We start from the raw sequence: 18,758 nt of genomic DNA on the forward strand, positions 1-18,758 counted from the left end.
CACAAGGCAACACAATATACAAATAAAGCAATAGTAATGTTTTTAAAAATACCACTAAAGGTATGTAGAATGAATGCAATAAACCTTTTTGTCAAATCATGTTATCAAAACAACAGAAAACAATTTGTGAGAAATAGAACTGAAACTAAACTGTGTTAAGAATTATTCGTCATACAGCAATACAACTGAAAAAGAAGACATTTTATGCCTGCTAATAACTGCTAATGTTAAAACAATCATACTGTAGGGAAAATCTGAACTAATGCTATGGATTTGGCACTTAGTAGTCCCACCCATACGCAGGCATGAAAGAGCAAAGATTCTGTATGCGTGTGATCAGTACAAATGCATATTCCTTGGATAATTGCTCTTAGATCTGACAATTTGATAAGTACAAAAGCTTTAAAACCTGCTCTTTACTATTTTTGTGTGTAACTGTGTATGGTGGGTAGGTGTATGTTCCAGGGAAGTTGTTCCATCTCCGACAGTCTGACAAGCCCGACATTCAGGAACTTTTAATTTTGCTGAACTTTTCTGCACAATCAAGTGACACTGTGAAAACTATACCATCCCTACTGCAGGAATTGGCACCACAGCTATCATACAATCATTTTGGTTGGAAGGGACCCTGAAGATCATCAAGTCCACCATAACCTAGCTCTGACACTAGGCAGGTCCATAAGAACCTTGTCTATATGTCTTTTAAACCCCTCCAGGGATGGTGACTCTACCACTTCCCTGGGCAGCCTGTTCCAATGCCTGACAACCCTTTCTGTGAGTAAATTTTTCCTAATATCCAATCTAAACCTCCTCTGGTGCAACCAGAGCAATGAAGACTCCGCTTTGGGGAAGAAAACTGAAATCCAGCCTGCAACTCCAAAGCAAGAGCTGATCTACCTACTCCTGAGAGAAACCCATGGCCAGCCTTCTACACCAACACAGCATCTGATGATTACTGTTTCATGTGTTTTGTTTAAGGTAACAAAGTAGTTTCAGCAGGACCAAGGCTCTCAACCTGGAGCTCAATGTTTCCAGGCCCTGTCACGGAAGAGCATTACCCGTGGGTAGGGCTCAGCAGCACAGAGACAGCCTGGGACACCCAGGTGCCCCCACCCCGCTCCCCCACTCCCCACAGTGCTGGGACACCAGCCAGCACGGGGCCCAGGGGTGACCAGCCACCTCCCCGCAGGCAGCTGGCAGGAAGCGCTCCCCCTTCCGAGGGGAAAGGGACCTGGGTTCCTGGTGGGCAGCAGGATGACCATGAGCCAGCACTGTGCCCTTGTGGCCAAAAAGGCCAATGGCATCCTGGGGTGTATTAGAAGGGGGGTGGTTAGTAGGTCGAGAGAGGTTCTCCTGCCCCTCTACTCCGCCCTGGTGAGACCACACCTGGAATATTGTGTCCAGTTCTGGGCCCCTCAGTTCCAGAAGGACAGGGAACTGCTGGAGAGAGTCCAGCGCAGGGCAACGAAGGTGATTAAGGGAGTGGAGCATCTCCTGTGTGAGGAAAGGCTGAGGGAGCTGGGTCTCCTTAGCTTGGAGGAGACAGAGGAGTGACCTCATTAATGTTTATAAATATATAAAGGGTGAGTGTCACGAGGATAGATCCAGGCTCTTCTCGGTGACAACCAATGATTGGGCAATGGGTACAAACTGGAACACAGGAAGTTCCACTTAAATATGAGAAGAAACTTCTTCTCAGTGAGGGTGACAGCACAGCGGGGGGTTACACCTTCCTGTGTATCCTCATCTAGGTGTTCCTGCTCCGGCAGGGGGATTGGACTAGATGATCTTTTGAGGTCCCTTCCAATCCCTGACATTCTGTGACTCTGTGAAGCCGCCGGGCCGAGGCTGCTGCGGAGCAGGGCAGGGCCGCCGCCTGGCCCGGTCCTCCTCTCCCTCTCTCCTTTCCTCTCCCCACAGGCCGGGCGGCCTCCCCGCCCCGCGCCCCGGGCAGCGCGGGCGCCATGAGCGCTCTGTGACGGCTGCCCCCACGCCGGCGGGGCTCCCCGCCCCACCCTGCCACGCCGCGGGTTCCCCACTCCGGGTTGCGGCGGGCACTCAGGGGGATGGCGCCGGCGCTGCTGGACCTGGCCCACTGGAGCACCTGGGCGGTGTGCGCGGTGATGAAGCTGCCGCAGCTGGCGGCGGTGCGGGCGGCGCGGTCGGCGCGGGGGGTCAGCGTGGGCAGCCTGCTGCTGGAGCTGGCCGGGTAAGGCGGGGGGACGCGCACGGTGACAACATGGCGGCTGCGCGCGCAGCGGCGCGGCGCGCGGCGGGAGGGGCCGTTGGGCGCGGCGGCAGCGCCTCGGCTCGGCGGGGCGGCGGGCGGAGGCTGGGGGTGGTTAAATTCCTCCCGTCACGGCTCTGGGCGCACACGGGGACGAGCCGAGTGGCTGTTTGAAGGGAGCGGCGGGCAGCCCTTGCGCTCTTCGGTTTTAAGACTGCTCCTTTTTATGACATGGGCCCTCTCTGCCGAGCCGGCTGATTATTCATGTGCCCGTCAGAGCAGGTGCCGCGTCCGGCCCTCCCTGGGCATGCAAACTGTTGGGAGCAGAAACTTCCTATTTTAAAGTGTTTCCATGCTGTTGGTATATATAGTTTTGTGCCGAACGACAGGATGAGGGGCAGCAGGCACAGACTGAAGCACAGAAGGTTCCATCTGAATATGAGGAGAAACTTCTTTACTTTGAGGTGCCAGAGCACTGGAACAGGCTGCCCAGAGGGGTTGTGGAGTCTCCATCTCTGGAGACGTTCAAACGTGCCTGGATACGTTCCTGTGCGATCTGCTCTGGGTGAACCTGCTTTAGCAGGTGGGTTGCACTAGATCTCCAGAGGTCCCTTCCAACCCAAACCATCCTGTGATTCTGTAAAGGGAAACTCTGCTTTTTTAACTCACCCAAAACCAACCCCAGGCCACCTGTGTAGCTGGAAGAAACACCTCCTCTTGGGTTAAGCCATGTATTTCGGTTATTAAATGGTCTGTGTGCTCAGTTGTGCAGGTAATTTAACCAGTTGGACAGGCTTCTCTCACGCCGATAAATAAAACATAATCATTCTTTAAGAAAATTACAAACCATGCCAAACTTCAAAGATGTGTCAGTCTGTAATAAGCTTACGTGGGCTAGACTTATTAAATCTTACTTAAAGAGGATTGTATGGAATGAAAAATAAAACTGCGTGCATGTACAAGCAAATGCAGGTACAAGTGTGTGAGAGAAAATAGGTGGAAGAGCCTCATGTTTGTTGAACCCAGTGATGGAGATGGCCAGAACATGCAGCCAGACTGCTAGCTCTCCGCACAGAGCTGGAAAAGGGCTTTTTATTCATGAAAATCACCTCACAAAAATGGCATGTTGTTTCCGAAGGCACCTGTGCTTCGTGTTCAGCCGGGGGCAGAGCTGTTGACGCTGGCCTGGCGCTGCAGAGGTTGGGCACAGGGACACCACTCTATGTGTAGCTGTTCCGAATCCCCCGGGTCTCCGCTCTGCCTGTTCGCTGCCCGCGTTTCTCCACAGCACTGAACCCCTGTTGTCGCCGTTCACCTTTAACACCCCTCAGAGTAAGCAAACGGAATTATAGTTCCAGCAGAGGTAACGTACCTCACAGCACCGTGGGCAGCATTTTAAAATCTATTATCTGTGTTGGTGTGCGTTAAGAAGTCTTTATAAAAGTAGTTTTGGATGAGCACAGAGAAGCCATAAATCTCTCCTCAGCACCTGCCTGATAACCACAGTAGCCACACTGCTGCAGGTTCTGCACCTGCTCTGGGCAAAACTATTTTGGAAGAGTTTCAATGAGGCATTTTTTGAAATATTTAGTGGGAGTGGTTGTTTACTTAGTAGACTACTTATCCTGCAGCCTTTAAATAACTTGGTCCTGTTGCAGAGAATTTTGGGGCTACTGGTACAAACTGGGATGTTTTTGCAGAGTCGGAATGCAGTGACCTGGCAGAGGAGTGACAGAAGGATGGTGCTGATGGCAAGGAGTATAATTCGCCACTACAAGAAATAAAACTTTGAGGAAGTTCAGATATTTAAATTCTGAATAGTGTAAAAGGTGGTTTCTTACAAGGCAGGCAGTTCCTTATACCATCTTTCTACACTGGAAACCATCAATTGTCCTTACATAAAACTATGCCCTAAGAGTCCTTTCTGTTTTCTCTGCAGCCTTGAGGTTTCTGTCTAACCCTGTGGACTTGCGTGCAAGCTGAAGAAAGTAAAGAAACAAGATCGAAGTTCAGTTCCTTGTAGATACTATGTTGTGGGGTAGCAAGGAGGAGAATTGCCATTTTTTGATGCACTTAAGAACAGGTTCTCAGTCTGACCAGTACAGCTACTCTGGGAAATCTTACAGCAGTGTAGTCTAGACAGCTTAGAAGATGTTTTCTTCTCCCGTAAAACTTGCTTAATGTACAGATTTAACTACAGATGTGACATAAAGAAATCAGTTAGCCCAGACGTGCCAAGACACTTGTAAGGAGAAAGTGTCCTGTAGGTCTGAAAGCCTTTCTTTCTTTCTCATCAGTTGTAATTAATAAAATTATGCCTTACACACTGTGATAGAAAGACCCTGCCAGAAGCATGGGCAGCTCTCTACATCTTATTCTATTTGAGGATAACAGAAATAGGCTACAGAATCATCAGGCTTGCCCTTTGTCTTCATAATTTTTTTATCAGTTGATAGCAGGGGCTACACCTTTGGCACAACTGAAACAGCAAAAAAGAAGTTGCGAAGGAGCTGTCATGTCCCTTCATGTAGTCACGCTGTTTCGTGTCTTTCTGTTCAGCTTCCTTGTGTTTCTGAGGTACCAGATCTATTATGGGTACCCTCTGCCGACATACCTGGAATATCCCATCATCATTGCACAAGGTAATTTCTTTAAGCCATGTTTTGGAAATAAACCAGGGCTCGCTCATTCAGCGCTCCAAGGCTTTGCATGTAAGTACAGCGCTCCACTGCAGTGATGTGAAGCCATCGATCAGTTCTAGCTGGAGTTGGGGGAAAGAGGGAATGAACATCTCAAATATAATTGAAATCATATAAATTTTATGAAAATAGGTGGTCAGGTAGAGAAGAAAAGTCTAATTAATATACACATGGTGGAGCTGCAGTGTAAGCTTATCCTTTGTAAACACTCCAGACTCTAAGAAAAGCATCATTGTGGAACTTGCAGTGTTTTAGACATCAATCAAATCTGAGAGACAAAACTGGTAAGAAACCAGTTCTCGTAGACATGGTGTCCAGTGGAACTGTCTAGAATTGCATTTGGGCCCCTTGTCACCCTTCTCTGATGCACCATCTTGTATTCGTTTCAGATGTCATTCTCCTTCTGTTTATTCTGCGTTTCAATGGACACATGAAACGAGCTTTGTTCTATGCAGTCACGTATCCTTTGAAATCTGGGAATTTGGGGTTTTGCAGCTTGTTTGGTAGTTCTTTGCATAGCAGTCGTGTCATCACTTGTTTTGTGCTGCCATTTTAAATAATTTCCAGCTGTCCCTCAACATTCATTCCACATTCACATGCTGATTTCTTGAATCACAGTAAAATCCCTATGAGAAGTGAGCTTTTTATGTAGCTATGCTTTAGAAGGCCCACAACTGATAATGAGCAAGACCAATTCTTAATTTACATCTTTGCTAGAGATGCAGGGTGGAAATGATGCATCTTTTTTCTTTGATTCCTACCCATGCAGATTGTACTTGCTATGATGAACTTTAAAAAAAACCCACAAACAACTTAGACATGAATCTCAAGTTTTGTGCTTTGGAGCAGCTCTTGATAAAATCCTGGCATTATTAAACCAAAGATAGTGTGAAAAATAGGAGCACTTAGTGTTTCATCTAGTGTTTAATAATGTTTTATCGAGATTGTATAGTCTGTTATAAGGTTTCAATATGATTATTTCTAGTTTTTTTAAAAAATACAGCTCCCCAGACAGTTTTGAGAGCTGCAGTATCCTGGAATTTTTAGTGCTATGAAACTTAACGTAATTAAGATTTGGGGGGGGCTGGTACATGCTAACACTGCGGAAGTGGATAATAGACCTGGCTATGGTAAGTGCTGCGTGATTATTTGAAATTTGGTCCGCATATAATTTTTTTGCTCTGAACATCTTGATCAGTGAAATCTCTTCTTGTATTTGTCCTTGGAAGAATTAATCATTTGGGTTAGATTTCAGAACAATCCCAGTTTTCTCACTTCTGTGAGTAGTTGGAAAATACAGCACTGGCAATACTCTATGGGAAAAAAAAAGTATGTTCTGAAGTAAAGTTGTTAATTGTGGTGCCTTAATTAAAACTACCAAGGCTTCAGTTGTTAAAAAAGATTGCCTTTTTAGTCCTAATGTCATAATCCTCATTAATAAACCTTTAACATGAGAGGAAAAGAGTAGAGCATCAGTCACAGCATTTGAAATAGGGAATGTTAAGTATTTCGCAACATTTTTTTTCCCCTTTAGTCCTTGAGTTTTCCAAGAAAAATACCATCTGATAATGGCCTACATAGGTTAAAGATGTCAGGAGAGAGAAAGTTAAAACTTAATTGAGATGAACTGCTGTTGCTAATGCAAAAGATGATACAAATGGGGATAAAAGCTTCCAAGCCTAACACTGATCCTCACTTGCAAGGGAATTCCGGGCGTGCCCCAGAGCTTCGCATCAAGGTCCCCTCTACCTGCTGTCTTTGCAAAATCCCCTTTAAAAGGGTGACAGGGTGAATAGTCTGTTCCCTTCATTATTTTTTCCTACCAATTGGACTCATTTTCCACACATTCTTGTCAGTTTTCTCATTCTTTTATGGTTTTGTTTGCCAGACTTAATGGTAACAGATGGTCTGGATCAACCTTGCTGTTTAGACTAGATCAGTCTCATTTTAGCTAACTTTCATAAACAGTTTTATGTAGCAGGTTGAGAGGCTTTTTTCTTTGCCTTTTATTATATTAAAGTCTATAAAGCATTTGCTAACAGCAATAGCAATTCTTCTATTTTTTGAACTTCTATCTAGGCAGTACCTCAGATATCAGTCCCTTGCTTCCGGCAACTTTAATTTTTTGCTTAATGGTTCATTAGTAAAGAGCTGAAATGCTTGGGTTGCAAAATACTGAAACAGTCTTTTTTTTCATATTCTAAATGGAAAAGTTAAGTCTTGTTTTTTAGTAAGGTACGTGCTAGAGCCATAAGCTAAAGACTCAGATGATACAGCAGTGGAGACAGAGGTTCTTTCTCTCTTTTAACCTGCTTTTCAGAATTTCTGCACGCTGATCAGTGCGGCCAGTAAGCTGGCTCAGCTGCGGTGTCTCTGGCAGACAAAAGATTCTGGACAAGTGAGCGCCCTGACCTGGAGTATGTCTGCATATACCTGCGCAAGTAAGCCATGAGCAACTTGGTGTGAAGCACCGAGTCTTCATTGTTTAAAGCCATATCTCCTAATGCTTCTTTCACTAGGTCTTTACTGAATGATTATAGGTAAAGTCTTGCCTCATGTAGTTTCCCTTCATGCTGACTACTGAGACTCAGACACCACACAGTCTCTTGAAATCGAGTTTTATCATTGACAATCAGACTTAGAAAACCTTCAAATATGGTCAAAGGAACTCGATCCAGTTGAAATAACCACGTGTCTTTACGAAGAAAATATTTCAGTGTTGTAGGATTTATTACAATTACTAGTGATCCAGCACGAAAAGGTGCTACATTTTGTAGTTAGACAGTCAGACAACGCTAATTCTGAGAAGTCATCTATAAAATACATGCTTAATAGTAAATACCTTTAACTCTGTAACTACATGTAAACACATTTCTCAACTGAGAATGTACCAAGAGCAGTGATTTGTGCAGCTCCTGTGTTAATTACTTAGTGGTCTGCATCAACAGTTCTTCTATAGCTGGTTCTCAGAGGTGCCATTGTCATATTCACCAAATTTGTTTAAAATATTCTTACTATAAAACAGTGATGCTGGATCTATTTCCCTATGAAACAGATGCTTTTAAGTCAATAATTAGACGTTGGGGTATGTTCACTGAATGATATGGCAATAAACATTGTAAATGGTTTTAGTTTGCTGCTGCAAATGTGAAATATTTAGATTAGTGGTGGGAAGGAAAGCTGAATTCCTCATGTTTGCAGAAGCCTGAGAGCATGAATGTGAACACTTGGAATGGTTAAGTCATGCCAACTCGATTGTGGGTGTATCAGTATCAACTACTGAAGGTGGGGGCTGAACAGACAGAGCAGCAGTAAACACTGACCACATCCAATGTAGTGAGATGGAGAGATAGAGATATAAAAATTCTAATTATATCAGTGATTTTCACATTTAAAAAGACCCCTAACACAGCGTCATTCAGCTTTGAAAGCTTGATCTATGACGCTAAAATAGTGAAGAGACTACACTAAAAGTGGCAATGTCTATGCAATGTGTATTTTCATGCAAGATTATCCCATTGAAAAATAGAATTTCATCATTTTTGAAGGTATAAACATGTTGTGTCTAGTCCACTAATCAGAATTCATTCAATTTACAGCAAGAATATTTACAACTGTAATGACTACAAATGATCTCGCAGGTGAGTAAAACACAGAATCACCCACCTTTCCAAGATCACAGCTGCCGTGGTCTTTTTTAGCTGTTTTGTAGAAGCCATTAGTACTTCTCAGACCAACTAAGAAGGAACCTGGTGGTTTAGCAGCGTGAGGGAGGAGTTACTGCTAAAAAAGCAGCACAGGATTACAAATCGAATACCTGGTGAAAACAAAAGAAACCTGCTTATGCTTGTCACACTGTGACATGTGGTCCAAAAGCCATTATTTGTTTCAAAAGGCAAAACCACTACAAAATTAATTATGTAAATAGCAGAAAAAATATTAAAAATATTTAATATTTAAATACATTTAGTAAAATACAACTTAATACATCTATAATAATTAAGTGATAGCTTTTCAAATAATAAGTGTTTCCTTTAGTTATTATGGGGTTTGTGCATTAAACAGTTCTATAAAGCTATTAAAAGTTCAGCTTAGTATATGAATAGTTTTAGGTACCACATTCAGATAGTTCATGGCAACTGAATTCCTTATAAAGTACATTTATTTAACAGCTTCTTACTGTTCTGCCAAAACTGAAAGAGTTAAGGAGTGCAGCAGATTTTTCAATAAATGGTTTGAAATCAGGACTTGGTGGATGTAAGAATAGTAACAAAATCACATTGTACCTAATTTAGTGGATCCTTGTTCTAGTTCAAAACTGGTATGTCATCAGAAACATGACTGTGTTTGTTGTTTTTTTTAAGCAGCCCTCTGCAGCGCAATCAGGCTCTATATGTACAAGCAGTTCAAGTGGCTCTTTCAGTGGAAAAGGAAATCTCCTTTTCAATTACTCCTTTTTGCCTTGTGCTTGCTGCTTTCTCTGTGCCAGAGTAAGAGTTCTGGGGCCATGCAGGCAACTGGATCACCAAAAACCTGGCAGAATCACAGAGTACCAGGTGAAAAGGGACATCAAGGACCATTGGCTCCAAGCTTTCTTGGCAAAAGCATGGTCTAGACAAGATTGCCCAGCATGCTGTCCAATCTTAAAGGTGTCCAGTGTTGGGGAATCCACCACTTCCCTGGGGAGATTGCTCCAGTGGCTGACTGTTCTCATGTAACTTGTACCCATTACCCCTTGTCTCTTCCACGGGATTCCTTGTACAAAACGGAGTCTCCATCTTCTTTGTAGCCACCCTTTAAATCCTGGAACATGGTGATAACTTGATAACAGACATGCCAAAATTTAGTCTGGATCAGATGCTGAGTTCAGTTCACCCACAGCTACACACTTACACTGATGAGAAGCAAGAGGGGTCTGTTGAGGGAGGGAAAGAGAGGAAGGGAGGAGAGGAAGAGAGAAGAAGAAGGAAGGAAGGGAGAAAAGGAAGGAGGGGAGGGAGAGAGGGAAGGAAGGGAGGAAGGGAGGAAGGGAGGGAGGAAGGAAGGGAGGAAGGGAGGAAGGGAGGAAGGGAGGAAGGGAGGAAGGGAGGAAGGGAGGAAGGGAGGAAGGGAGGAAGGAAGGAAGGAAGGAAGGAAGGAAGGAAGGAAGGAAGGAAGGAAGGAAGGAAGTAAAATGCTGGCTCTTGAAAGTGAAGCTGGTTCCAGTCACAGCTGCTTCTTAAAATCCAGCACAGAACACCTGGAACATGGAAGAGGTGGCAGCAAACACTGCTACTGTGCTGCTCTAATGGAGAATGTTTCCAGTTAATTAACTACTCACACTGAACACTTTGGCATGTTCATCTTGGTTTCATACACGTATGGAATTGTCAGTTATCACATATTTCTGAAACAAAGTTTTGTGTACCTTCCTGTGAATATTCAGTTTACCAAATAGATACTAGATATACCTATGCTTCAAATTGTGGTTTCACAGGTAGAGATACTACACATATTTTGGTTTAAAAAAAACCCAAACCAACCTGACAGTTAATCAAGATACCGAAAAACTGCCTTTTTCTTAGTTGTCAAATTTCCTCTCATTAACATCTGACAGACAGAAGTATTTCTTGTCTTCCTGAAGTCTAAACTTCACAGATGGCAGTAGAGAACAATCCCTTTATTATAAACACGTTCAAATATAAAGGACACATGAGCTGCCACTCCGAGTTTAACTTTAGGTGTAAATATAAATTTATATGAGCCTACTCAAACTTGTGCTATTCTCCTGGTTTTGTCAGGAAGGAATTTGAGGTACTGTAGTGTATTGTTTTCAGATATCACTCGCCAGTGCTAAATGTTCTTCTCTGCTCTACTTACTTCAAGAATTACTGGGTTTCTGAACATGGTGATTTAAACTAATTGGCTGAAAAGAGCTGCAGAATGGGAACCAGCCTGTTTGTGTGGCAGTGAAGGGTTACAAAACAACGTGTCTTCTGAAAATGTCAGCCGTTGATTTTCTTGGATTTACACTTACAAGATTTTTTTTTTCCCTTTCAGTTCTCATCCGTTTCATAACGATGCTCATTCTCAATATTTGGGTCACAGCCACAGTCCTGCACTACAGGAAAACTAAAAAGACTGATTAAAAGACACTCATCAGCAAATGCCATAGTTACTATCAAAAAACCCTGACACGATTAAGCTTAAACAACAGAGCAAAGGTTAAGGAAGCACTCGCTCACTTAAGCCTAGTATTTATCCCTAAACATCCTTAATAGTCGTGTGTATTTTCTCTTAGAAATAATTCTGATAAGATACTTAATTTAAGCAGCATATTTTTATTGGTCAGTTAAGACAAGTTTTACTGATGCCACATTTTATCTGGATTTTTTTACTAAATGAACAAGGAATTTTGTACTTAGATGTTTACATATTCTCATATCACTTCAGTACTTTCTGGTTACATATAAGCAGTTTTCTTCAATTATACAAGAGCAGTTTTGCACCAATATATCAAATGATCTTTCTGCATCTGCTGCAAGTTTGTAAAACAAGAGATGTTTGTCTTCTTGCAAGCAACTGAATTAGTTAGACATGAACTATCCGTACCTTATGATGAAGAAAATCTGAGTCAAGGCCCAATCCAAAATAAGGTTCCGAACGTGCTTTACTAAGTCACAAATCCAGTTGGGATTGTGGCACTTTACATGCAACACTTAAATAGTACAATTTATTATATACAGGATACCCACAGTCACTTTCTTCCATATACCCAGTTTTTATTAGGATAAGAGCAAAAGCTCAGCCATGAATTCTGCTTTTTCAGCCGGAGCTCTCAGTCACTGAACATGCTGGTTTGAGAACAGCAGAGACCGAACTCCATAGAAATCAATGAAACTTTGGCCAACAGAGTTAAAAACCACGTTCAGCAGGAGTTCCTGAGCGAGTCCCCAGACACAATGCATGTGACAGTGACCCCGTGCACCTGCACCCTGGGGCACCACAGCACTCATCTCCAGGGGATTCAGCTGTTGATGACACTGCTCTGAGCTTTGTTAGGTTTTAGCCTGTCTGTGCTGAAGAATCTAAAGACTTCAGTTTTTACTTTGGAGATTCTAATCCATTTGTAGTAGGTATATTTAAAAAAGGGAAAAGGATATTCTTGAGAGCTAGTGATGGGGCATTTTGCTTTTGGAAGTAACGCCTGACCAGAAGTTACAGAAATGATCGCATAACTTACCTTCATTTCTCATCCGTTCTCCAAAATGAAAAGATGGGCTCTTTCAAGAGTTCTTACAGTATTACTGTTGATTGGCACATTAAAACCAAGGCACCCTTGCTCCTGACACCCTTGAAAACTGGGAAGACTGCATTGACTACCCCTGGGGCAGATTTTCCTTGCAACGCGCTAAATCATTGGGCTCTCATGGAAGAGCAGGGTCTGCAAAAGCAGCTGTTCCCACCAATGGACACTCAGCAGCTGGAGCCAGACCTTCCCCACCAGCAAACACGGCTGCGCTGGAAACTCCCCTGTTAGAGCTGGAAGGGGTGGGAAGGGGTATGTCCATGGACATACGATTTCATATATCTCCCATTACTGAGAGCAAGTTCAAAGATGAGGATTTTTTACTGCTCTGATAAAATGTATATATGTTTTTATGTTGGTTGAGAGAGTAGCTGTAAACATCCTGTCACTGATTTTACTAAAGCTGTGTAGAATATCTGAAGTAGTCTAGATGCTGGCAGGTGATACATTTTGCTGGTCATAATAATAAATGCTATTCTCCATAACTGACTAATGTCATTCTTACAGTTAACCTTCATTATACTTATTCTTTTTATTCCATTTCACGTATGGAGAGAAAATGAAATATTCATTAGAGGTCATTCATGGGCAACCTTCACTTTCACTTAATATTTGAAGTATCAGGCTGTAAAATGCTAAAGCGCTCCAGCATCTTAAATGAAAAAAAACACACTTCTCATCTCATTTTTTTAATTAAAGCCTCTTCTTGATAGAGGAAGATTTTGTATAGAGGCCACGCCCTGTCTATTACTGACCTCTTTCATACTCCTGAGTGATGCTGTAGAAAAATGAAGAGGCTTCATTTTCGGTTGGAGGATCAGCACTTCAAGTTGGGGTTTTTTTGTCATAAAATGCGAAAATGCATTTAAGAAAAGTTCTTTACAGGTTACTTAACATATTTAAAATAAATCAGAAACTTGTGGGAAAAAAGAGAGACTGAGGAAAACAAAGCTGGATAGTTCACAAGCTTAACGTAAAGTTCTTTTGTGGTCTTGGAAAGCTGGAGCCTAAGTTGTCATGCAAGCCGCACGGGATATGGAACAAATCAGAAGGCAGCAGTTAAATGGTTTTGTGCACTTTCCCCTCCCCCAGAGCATAATTTATTTCAGTTTTGTCAGGTACAAGTGTGGTCACGTCCTGGGTAAGCCCCATGAAAGCACACACCCCGTGGTTTCCTGGCACGTAAACCACAATGTTCTCAGTGGCTGGATTAAAGGTGATCGCTTTAGACAAGATACACGGGGAGGAGGAATCTTGTTAAACTTGTCATTCGACAGCACCAGGGCGGGCACAAGCGCGTTTGCTGCGATACGCAGCAGCGACCACAGATGGGCAGGGAAAGCACCTGGGACTGGCTGCAGCGTGTGTAAGCTGTGAGTAACCTCTACCCACCGGGTTGGCAGTAACACGGCTCTGCTCACAGATCCTCTGAAGTGCTGAATTACACGCTCGGTGTCTAATGGCACTGTTCACAGCAAGCTCACGGGGTAAAACAGCCTTTCTGTCCTGGCTGATAACGTGTGCATCCTGCCAGGGCTTCCAAAAAGGATGAGTTCTCTTTCCTGTGCAGTACAGCCTGCTGAGTAACCCCAAATCTCTCCAGCTATGGACATGATGAACAACAACTGTGCATTTGGTAACAGGTAAGCTACCAGCTGCACTTAGCCACAAAGCTCAGTTTAACAGTATGAAAGAGAAAAAATTTTCATGAAATTCACTATCTCCCCCCAATAATGAGGACATGACTGCAGAGACAGCAGCTTGCAGCTCTGAAAGCGAGGATGTGGAGAGGAAGATGTGCACAGTTTACTTTTCCCAAAAGCTTGTTTCTGAGCTGTCCTCAGTCAGCAGGAACGTCGTACGCAAATGCAAAACCATCATCTCCCCGGCTCTAGGGGCCTCCTGACGCTGAGCAGTTTGCACAGAGCAGAGCTCCACGGGTGTGGAGGGTTCCTTGTGTCACTCTAATCCAGTAAAAAATGTTACTGCTTGGACTGCTCTGAACTGCCCGGCCCTGTCCGACCCCGGAGCCCCATCCGCTGGCTCACGTTGTGCCTGGGGCTGCTCCCTGACCTGGTTCTGCTCATCTGAGCTATCAAAAATGGAGAGGAAGGAGTGGGGTGCGGCAGCAGACACACACCTCAGCCCTTGGAACCCAGAAGATGGCTTTTAAAGCACTTTGACTCTTTGGTGAAACTAATTCATAATTAGTTAAAAAGTCAAAAACAGCTCACGACCTGAAACAAGCCTTCAGTCTCTCTGTTAAATGAGGCAAAAGTAATCTTCCTGCACCAAACATCATTATCCATTTCAGGATGTATGTAATAGGGAAAAAAAATAAAAAAGAAATAACACCTCAGAGCCAACAGGAAGAACCATTATAAATGAAAGACTGCACAGACGTGGGGATCAACTCAAGTGAGATAGTTTCCCAGCAATAACAATTATCTCCCTGTTAATTCTTTTCAGGCTGGCTTGCTCCCTTCCAGATTCTTTGATACTTGAGATTCATATTTATGTAGGAAGCAGAACATAAAATGTGGCTTTCATCACTAATAACAGTCCAAGAATGCCCCAGTCTGGAATGTGAGGAAGCTGAAAAACAAAAAAACCCAAACCTTAAAAGAGGATGTTACTAAATTCTTGGTTTATACTGAATTTCACTTGCTTGGGTTTGAGCTGAAGTTCTCCAAGATACTTAGGAGTTCTCAGAGATGATGTATCTTCATGTCCAATAGGTGTCTGTGGGCCACAATAAACATCCCTGCCAGAACCTGCCAGCTTGTCACTCGTGCTGGGTCCGATTGCAAGACCTTGGCAGTCCCACCGACCAAGATAGAGACATCCCCAAGTTAAAGATACCAACCACTCCCTTCCACCTTGGAAGTGGTTTGGGGTGAGCACCATCTCTGGCTTAGAAAAAAGTCCGATCTTTGGACCGAGGGTAAAATAAGAAGTATTTTTCCATAGAATATTTTCTAGTTTGAAGAGACCCTCGGGATCATTGATTGCATGATACGTGACATGATAATCGTGATGAAATTTAACTGTTGATACCTTAGGGACAATTTAAACATTTGTCATAATTTTGTTCATGCCCTGCTTTGTTTTTTCAGCTCATTATAACAGTCTCATCCGTAGCCTACACAAACACTTGTGTCTGTTATGTGGCATTACTGGCTGACAAGAAGGGAGCTTTAAGAGGGCAGACATCTTGTTCTGTCAGGATCCTGGCAACTAATTTAAAGGACAGAACCTGCAGCAGCCTAAAAAGTAACAGGAGAAGTCAGCCAATCATGATTATGGTTCAAATTAAATAGTAACAGGGCTCCATGATGAAAAGAAATTCTACTTACTGCCTTATTGTAATTACAAGTCATGTGTGTAAACGCCTGCCCTAGGACGTACCGTTTCTGCTTTTGGAGGCTCTGGCCAGCAGGACCAAGACGCTGACCTGTCTCGTCCTACACGAAAAGCATGAATGGAAGAAGACACTTCGTGTGCCTCAGTGTCCCCTGTGCCAGGTACCTCAGGTGGTCAGGACTCTAATGAAGCACAAATTCAGTTTGTGCAAAGCATCTGTTAAGTTACCCAGTTACTGTGAAGAAATCGTGTCAACTTTGAGCAATTGACTCCATACAGATCCCACTGACCCGACTTCCAAGCCAGTGACTTATTGTGAGAGATTTTAAATCATTTCCCCTGAAATGCACCATCAGCACCATCCTCATGGTCCCTCTGAGCTCAAGGGTATTTTCCTCTCTCAGTGTTGATGGTGACACAGGCATGTGAGGCCATGGGATCCAGCAAGCAGATGGAAGTCCCGAAGCTGCCACCAGACCCGCACCAAGCCACAGGACCAGCTACCGGAGCCTGTTTGTAAAAGGGAACGCAGCTGAGATAAGACACAATGCATGGGCCAGCGACTGTGAAAAAGGGTTCAGACAGTGGGATTCCTGGCTCCTTCAGCCTTAAAACACTTAAGGTATTAGACATCTCAGATACCTCCAAACAAAGTTTCCACCAATTCACTCATTAATAAAAAGCAGCACGTAGCCAAGGTACGTTGCAAACATGACAAGTTAGTGCTTAAAGCCTGAGCAGTTGTCAAGCCAAAGGGAAAGAGGAGGATTAGCCGTGATCCCACAAGCCGATGTAGTTGTTGTTGGGTGGCCGTGCTTCCCAAGTGTTGCAACAGCATCTTGGACAAAAAAACTCCCAGAGAGCTGGCGGGGTGTTGACAAATGACAAGAAGTACTGGATAGCCTAAGAAGCACCCTGGGACATGATCATATATGACTATCCACACAGGTAGGCTCACATCCCTAGAGAAACGCTGAAGGCCTAGACCTCAAAATGGAGTGAGATGACTGAAGCATCACACGCAGTTGCCTTGGCTGTGACAGCATTTCTACGTGGCTTCTTCGAGCGACCTAAAGAGGGCTGCAGGGACATGCAATTCCTGCGTTGTCTGCCCTTTCTTTTCAGCGTGAATACTGTCTCCCCAGATTTCTTCAAGGTATGCAGGACTACATACACTTATAACTCTGTAACTCTGCTGCCTTTCACTGTAACTTTGATTTTGAAAGCTCACTTTAATCCTGGAGCTCCTGTGAGATTACTGGAGCAAAACCAGCCGTGCTCAAATCCAGCTGCACGTGTGCAATAGCAAGTACCAGTAGTAACTTCACTTTCTCACGCTTGTAAAACAACACCTCCTGCCTACAAAGGGGAAAAGATTCAAAACCCCATCTTCGTAACAAGGCCTGCTAATTAGTATCTCTGTGCTAATAAATGAAGAGTCCCCACCTTCTTGGAGCAATGGTTTTGTGGTGAGCTTTTCCACTTGTTTCTGGGGAGAACTAGATTTCATGTGTTTATACGCAGTGTTCTTCTGCCACCGACATCTCAGTAGCCATGTCTTATTTCTCAGATGAGCATGTCTGAGTACATCATTGTCCAGTTTATAGGCAACTTCAAAATAAAACATGAATTAGTTTCAGAACAGCTCCATCAGCATCTTTTACAGAGATCCTTCCCATTCTCACGAGGGGTACTTCAAAGCACCAGGCAAAACCCCATGATCCACAGGACACTGAAAATCCCCTGAGTGGTTTACAGGATCACCTTAAAAATGGCAAATAATATTTTTCTATGTAAAGTGTAGTATGTGCCCATGTGGTAGTCCACAAAATATTCTGAATATCAACTGTAATCCACTGAAAAAAACAAATGAGCCACTATTTTAACATAAATGCCAAAGAAAACTATCCAGGAATGTGGAGGAGACTGAACTCCACTTCCCTGAACTGTACCATGGACTGTTACGTTCTCCTGCCTTAGGAACAGAATCGGGGTGGTCAGGGTTTGTAGGAGTTTCCAGGTAAGATGTTTGTTCTCACACAAGTTCCTCCTTTTCACAACAGCATCCCAAATGCGACCTCAAAAGCACAGGATGGGTGAAGGCACTTGAGACCAAGATTTATAAATCCTCTTCCAAGGATGACTCTCTTAAAGATAGATGGGAAACTAATACTTTTGAAGACTATAAATAAAAATGCTCAAATTTCTAATGATCATCTGACACTGCCTGAGAAACTAAAGAGAAAAAGCTTATCATCCTGGCCTTGGTGGCTTCAGAGCTGCTGAATGCCTGTCAAAAATATAGAAGGTTTAGTGTCTTCAACAGAGCTAGTAAGAGCTTCAGACAGTTGCAGTAAACTTCAGTGACGTTTTAAATTTGGCCACTGTCACTGACTGCCAAAATACTTGAGCCTCTTGCACTTTCCCAAGTCCTGCATGGTGCCACGGTCCATGTCACGTTTGGTTCCAGCATCAGCTCTGCTAAGCAGCAGAACCACGTTTCCTTCACTGTGCAGACTTGGTGCTGGGTCGCTGGCAGCGCTGTGAGGGGTTGAGCTTTGGCAGGAATCACTAGGAGTAGGAAACTGCAGCACACAGCTGGGACAGAAGTGGAAGTCTCCTTCCAGAAAGGTCTTCATGACACCTGACGCTAACGCCAACGGGGTCTCCCCGTCCAGCTTCTGTGCTGGTGAGCTCTTGGATGGGAACCAAAGAGCAACTTCCCTACAAATGTCTTCAGCTTCTGGCTCCAAGTCTGACCCCAGCTCTTCCAGCAGCTTGGCTATGCCACTTGTTTGCTGTTGTGAAACAAAAGGACCTGCAAGGAGAAAATTTCTATAGATAAAAGTCATCCAGGCCATAAAAATGTGCTGTTTGCTGTTACAGAAAGTCAGTGTTTACACGTCAGTGACTTAAACACAAATATTCCTTAGTTCAGGAATATACTCCTCTCTCAAAAATTTTAAAAGGTTACCATTGGACAAAAAGGAAACAACACAATCTGCAGGAGCTAATGTTTAAGAGTTCTTTGCATTCCATAGATCAGCAGATGGAAGCTCTGTCTCGAGCAAAAGAGAAGAACAGGAGAGCAGCTTTGCCTTTTGTGTCCTAGGTACAATATGAGATTCGTGCCCATCAGCCATTGGGCAGGTGATCTCCAGGCTACAGCCCAAACTGCACG

The 18,758-nt window shown here is 43.6% G+C and overlaps 1 protein-coding gene across 1 annotated transcript; it reads left to right on the forward strand.

Annotated features, from left to right (window-relative positions):
- Nucleotides 1–1,982: 1,982 nt before the first annotated feature.
- On the forward strand, nucleotides 1,983–12,699 carry SLC66A3 (solute carrier family 66 member 3). The gene is made up of 7 exons (XM_082049641.1): nucleotides 1,983–2,209; nucleotides 4,787–4,869; nucleotides 5,316–5,385; nucleotides 5,999–6,056; nucleotides 7,247–7,367; nucleotides 8,526–8,567; nucleotides 10,966–12,699. Exons 1-7 carry the CDS (start codon nucleotides 2,067–2,069, stop codon nucleotides 11,052–11,054), a joined length of 606 nt encoding a protein of 201 aa, XP_081905767.1. The 5' UTR covers nucleotides 1,983–2,066; the 3' UTR covers nucleotides 11,055–12,699.
- Nucleotides 12,700–18,758: the final 6,059 nt, after the last annotated feature.

This window comes from Streptopelia decaocto (genome assembly GCF_964273445.1).
Source record: "Streptopelia decaocto genome assembly, chromosome: 3".
Taxonomy (NCBI): Eukaryota; Metazoa; Chordata; class Aves; order Columbiformes; family Columbidae; genus Streptopelia; species Streptopelia decaocto.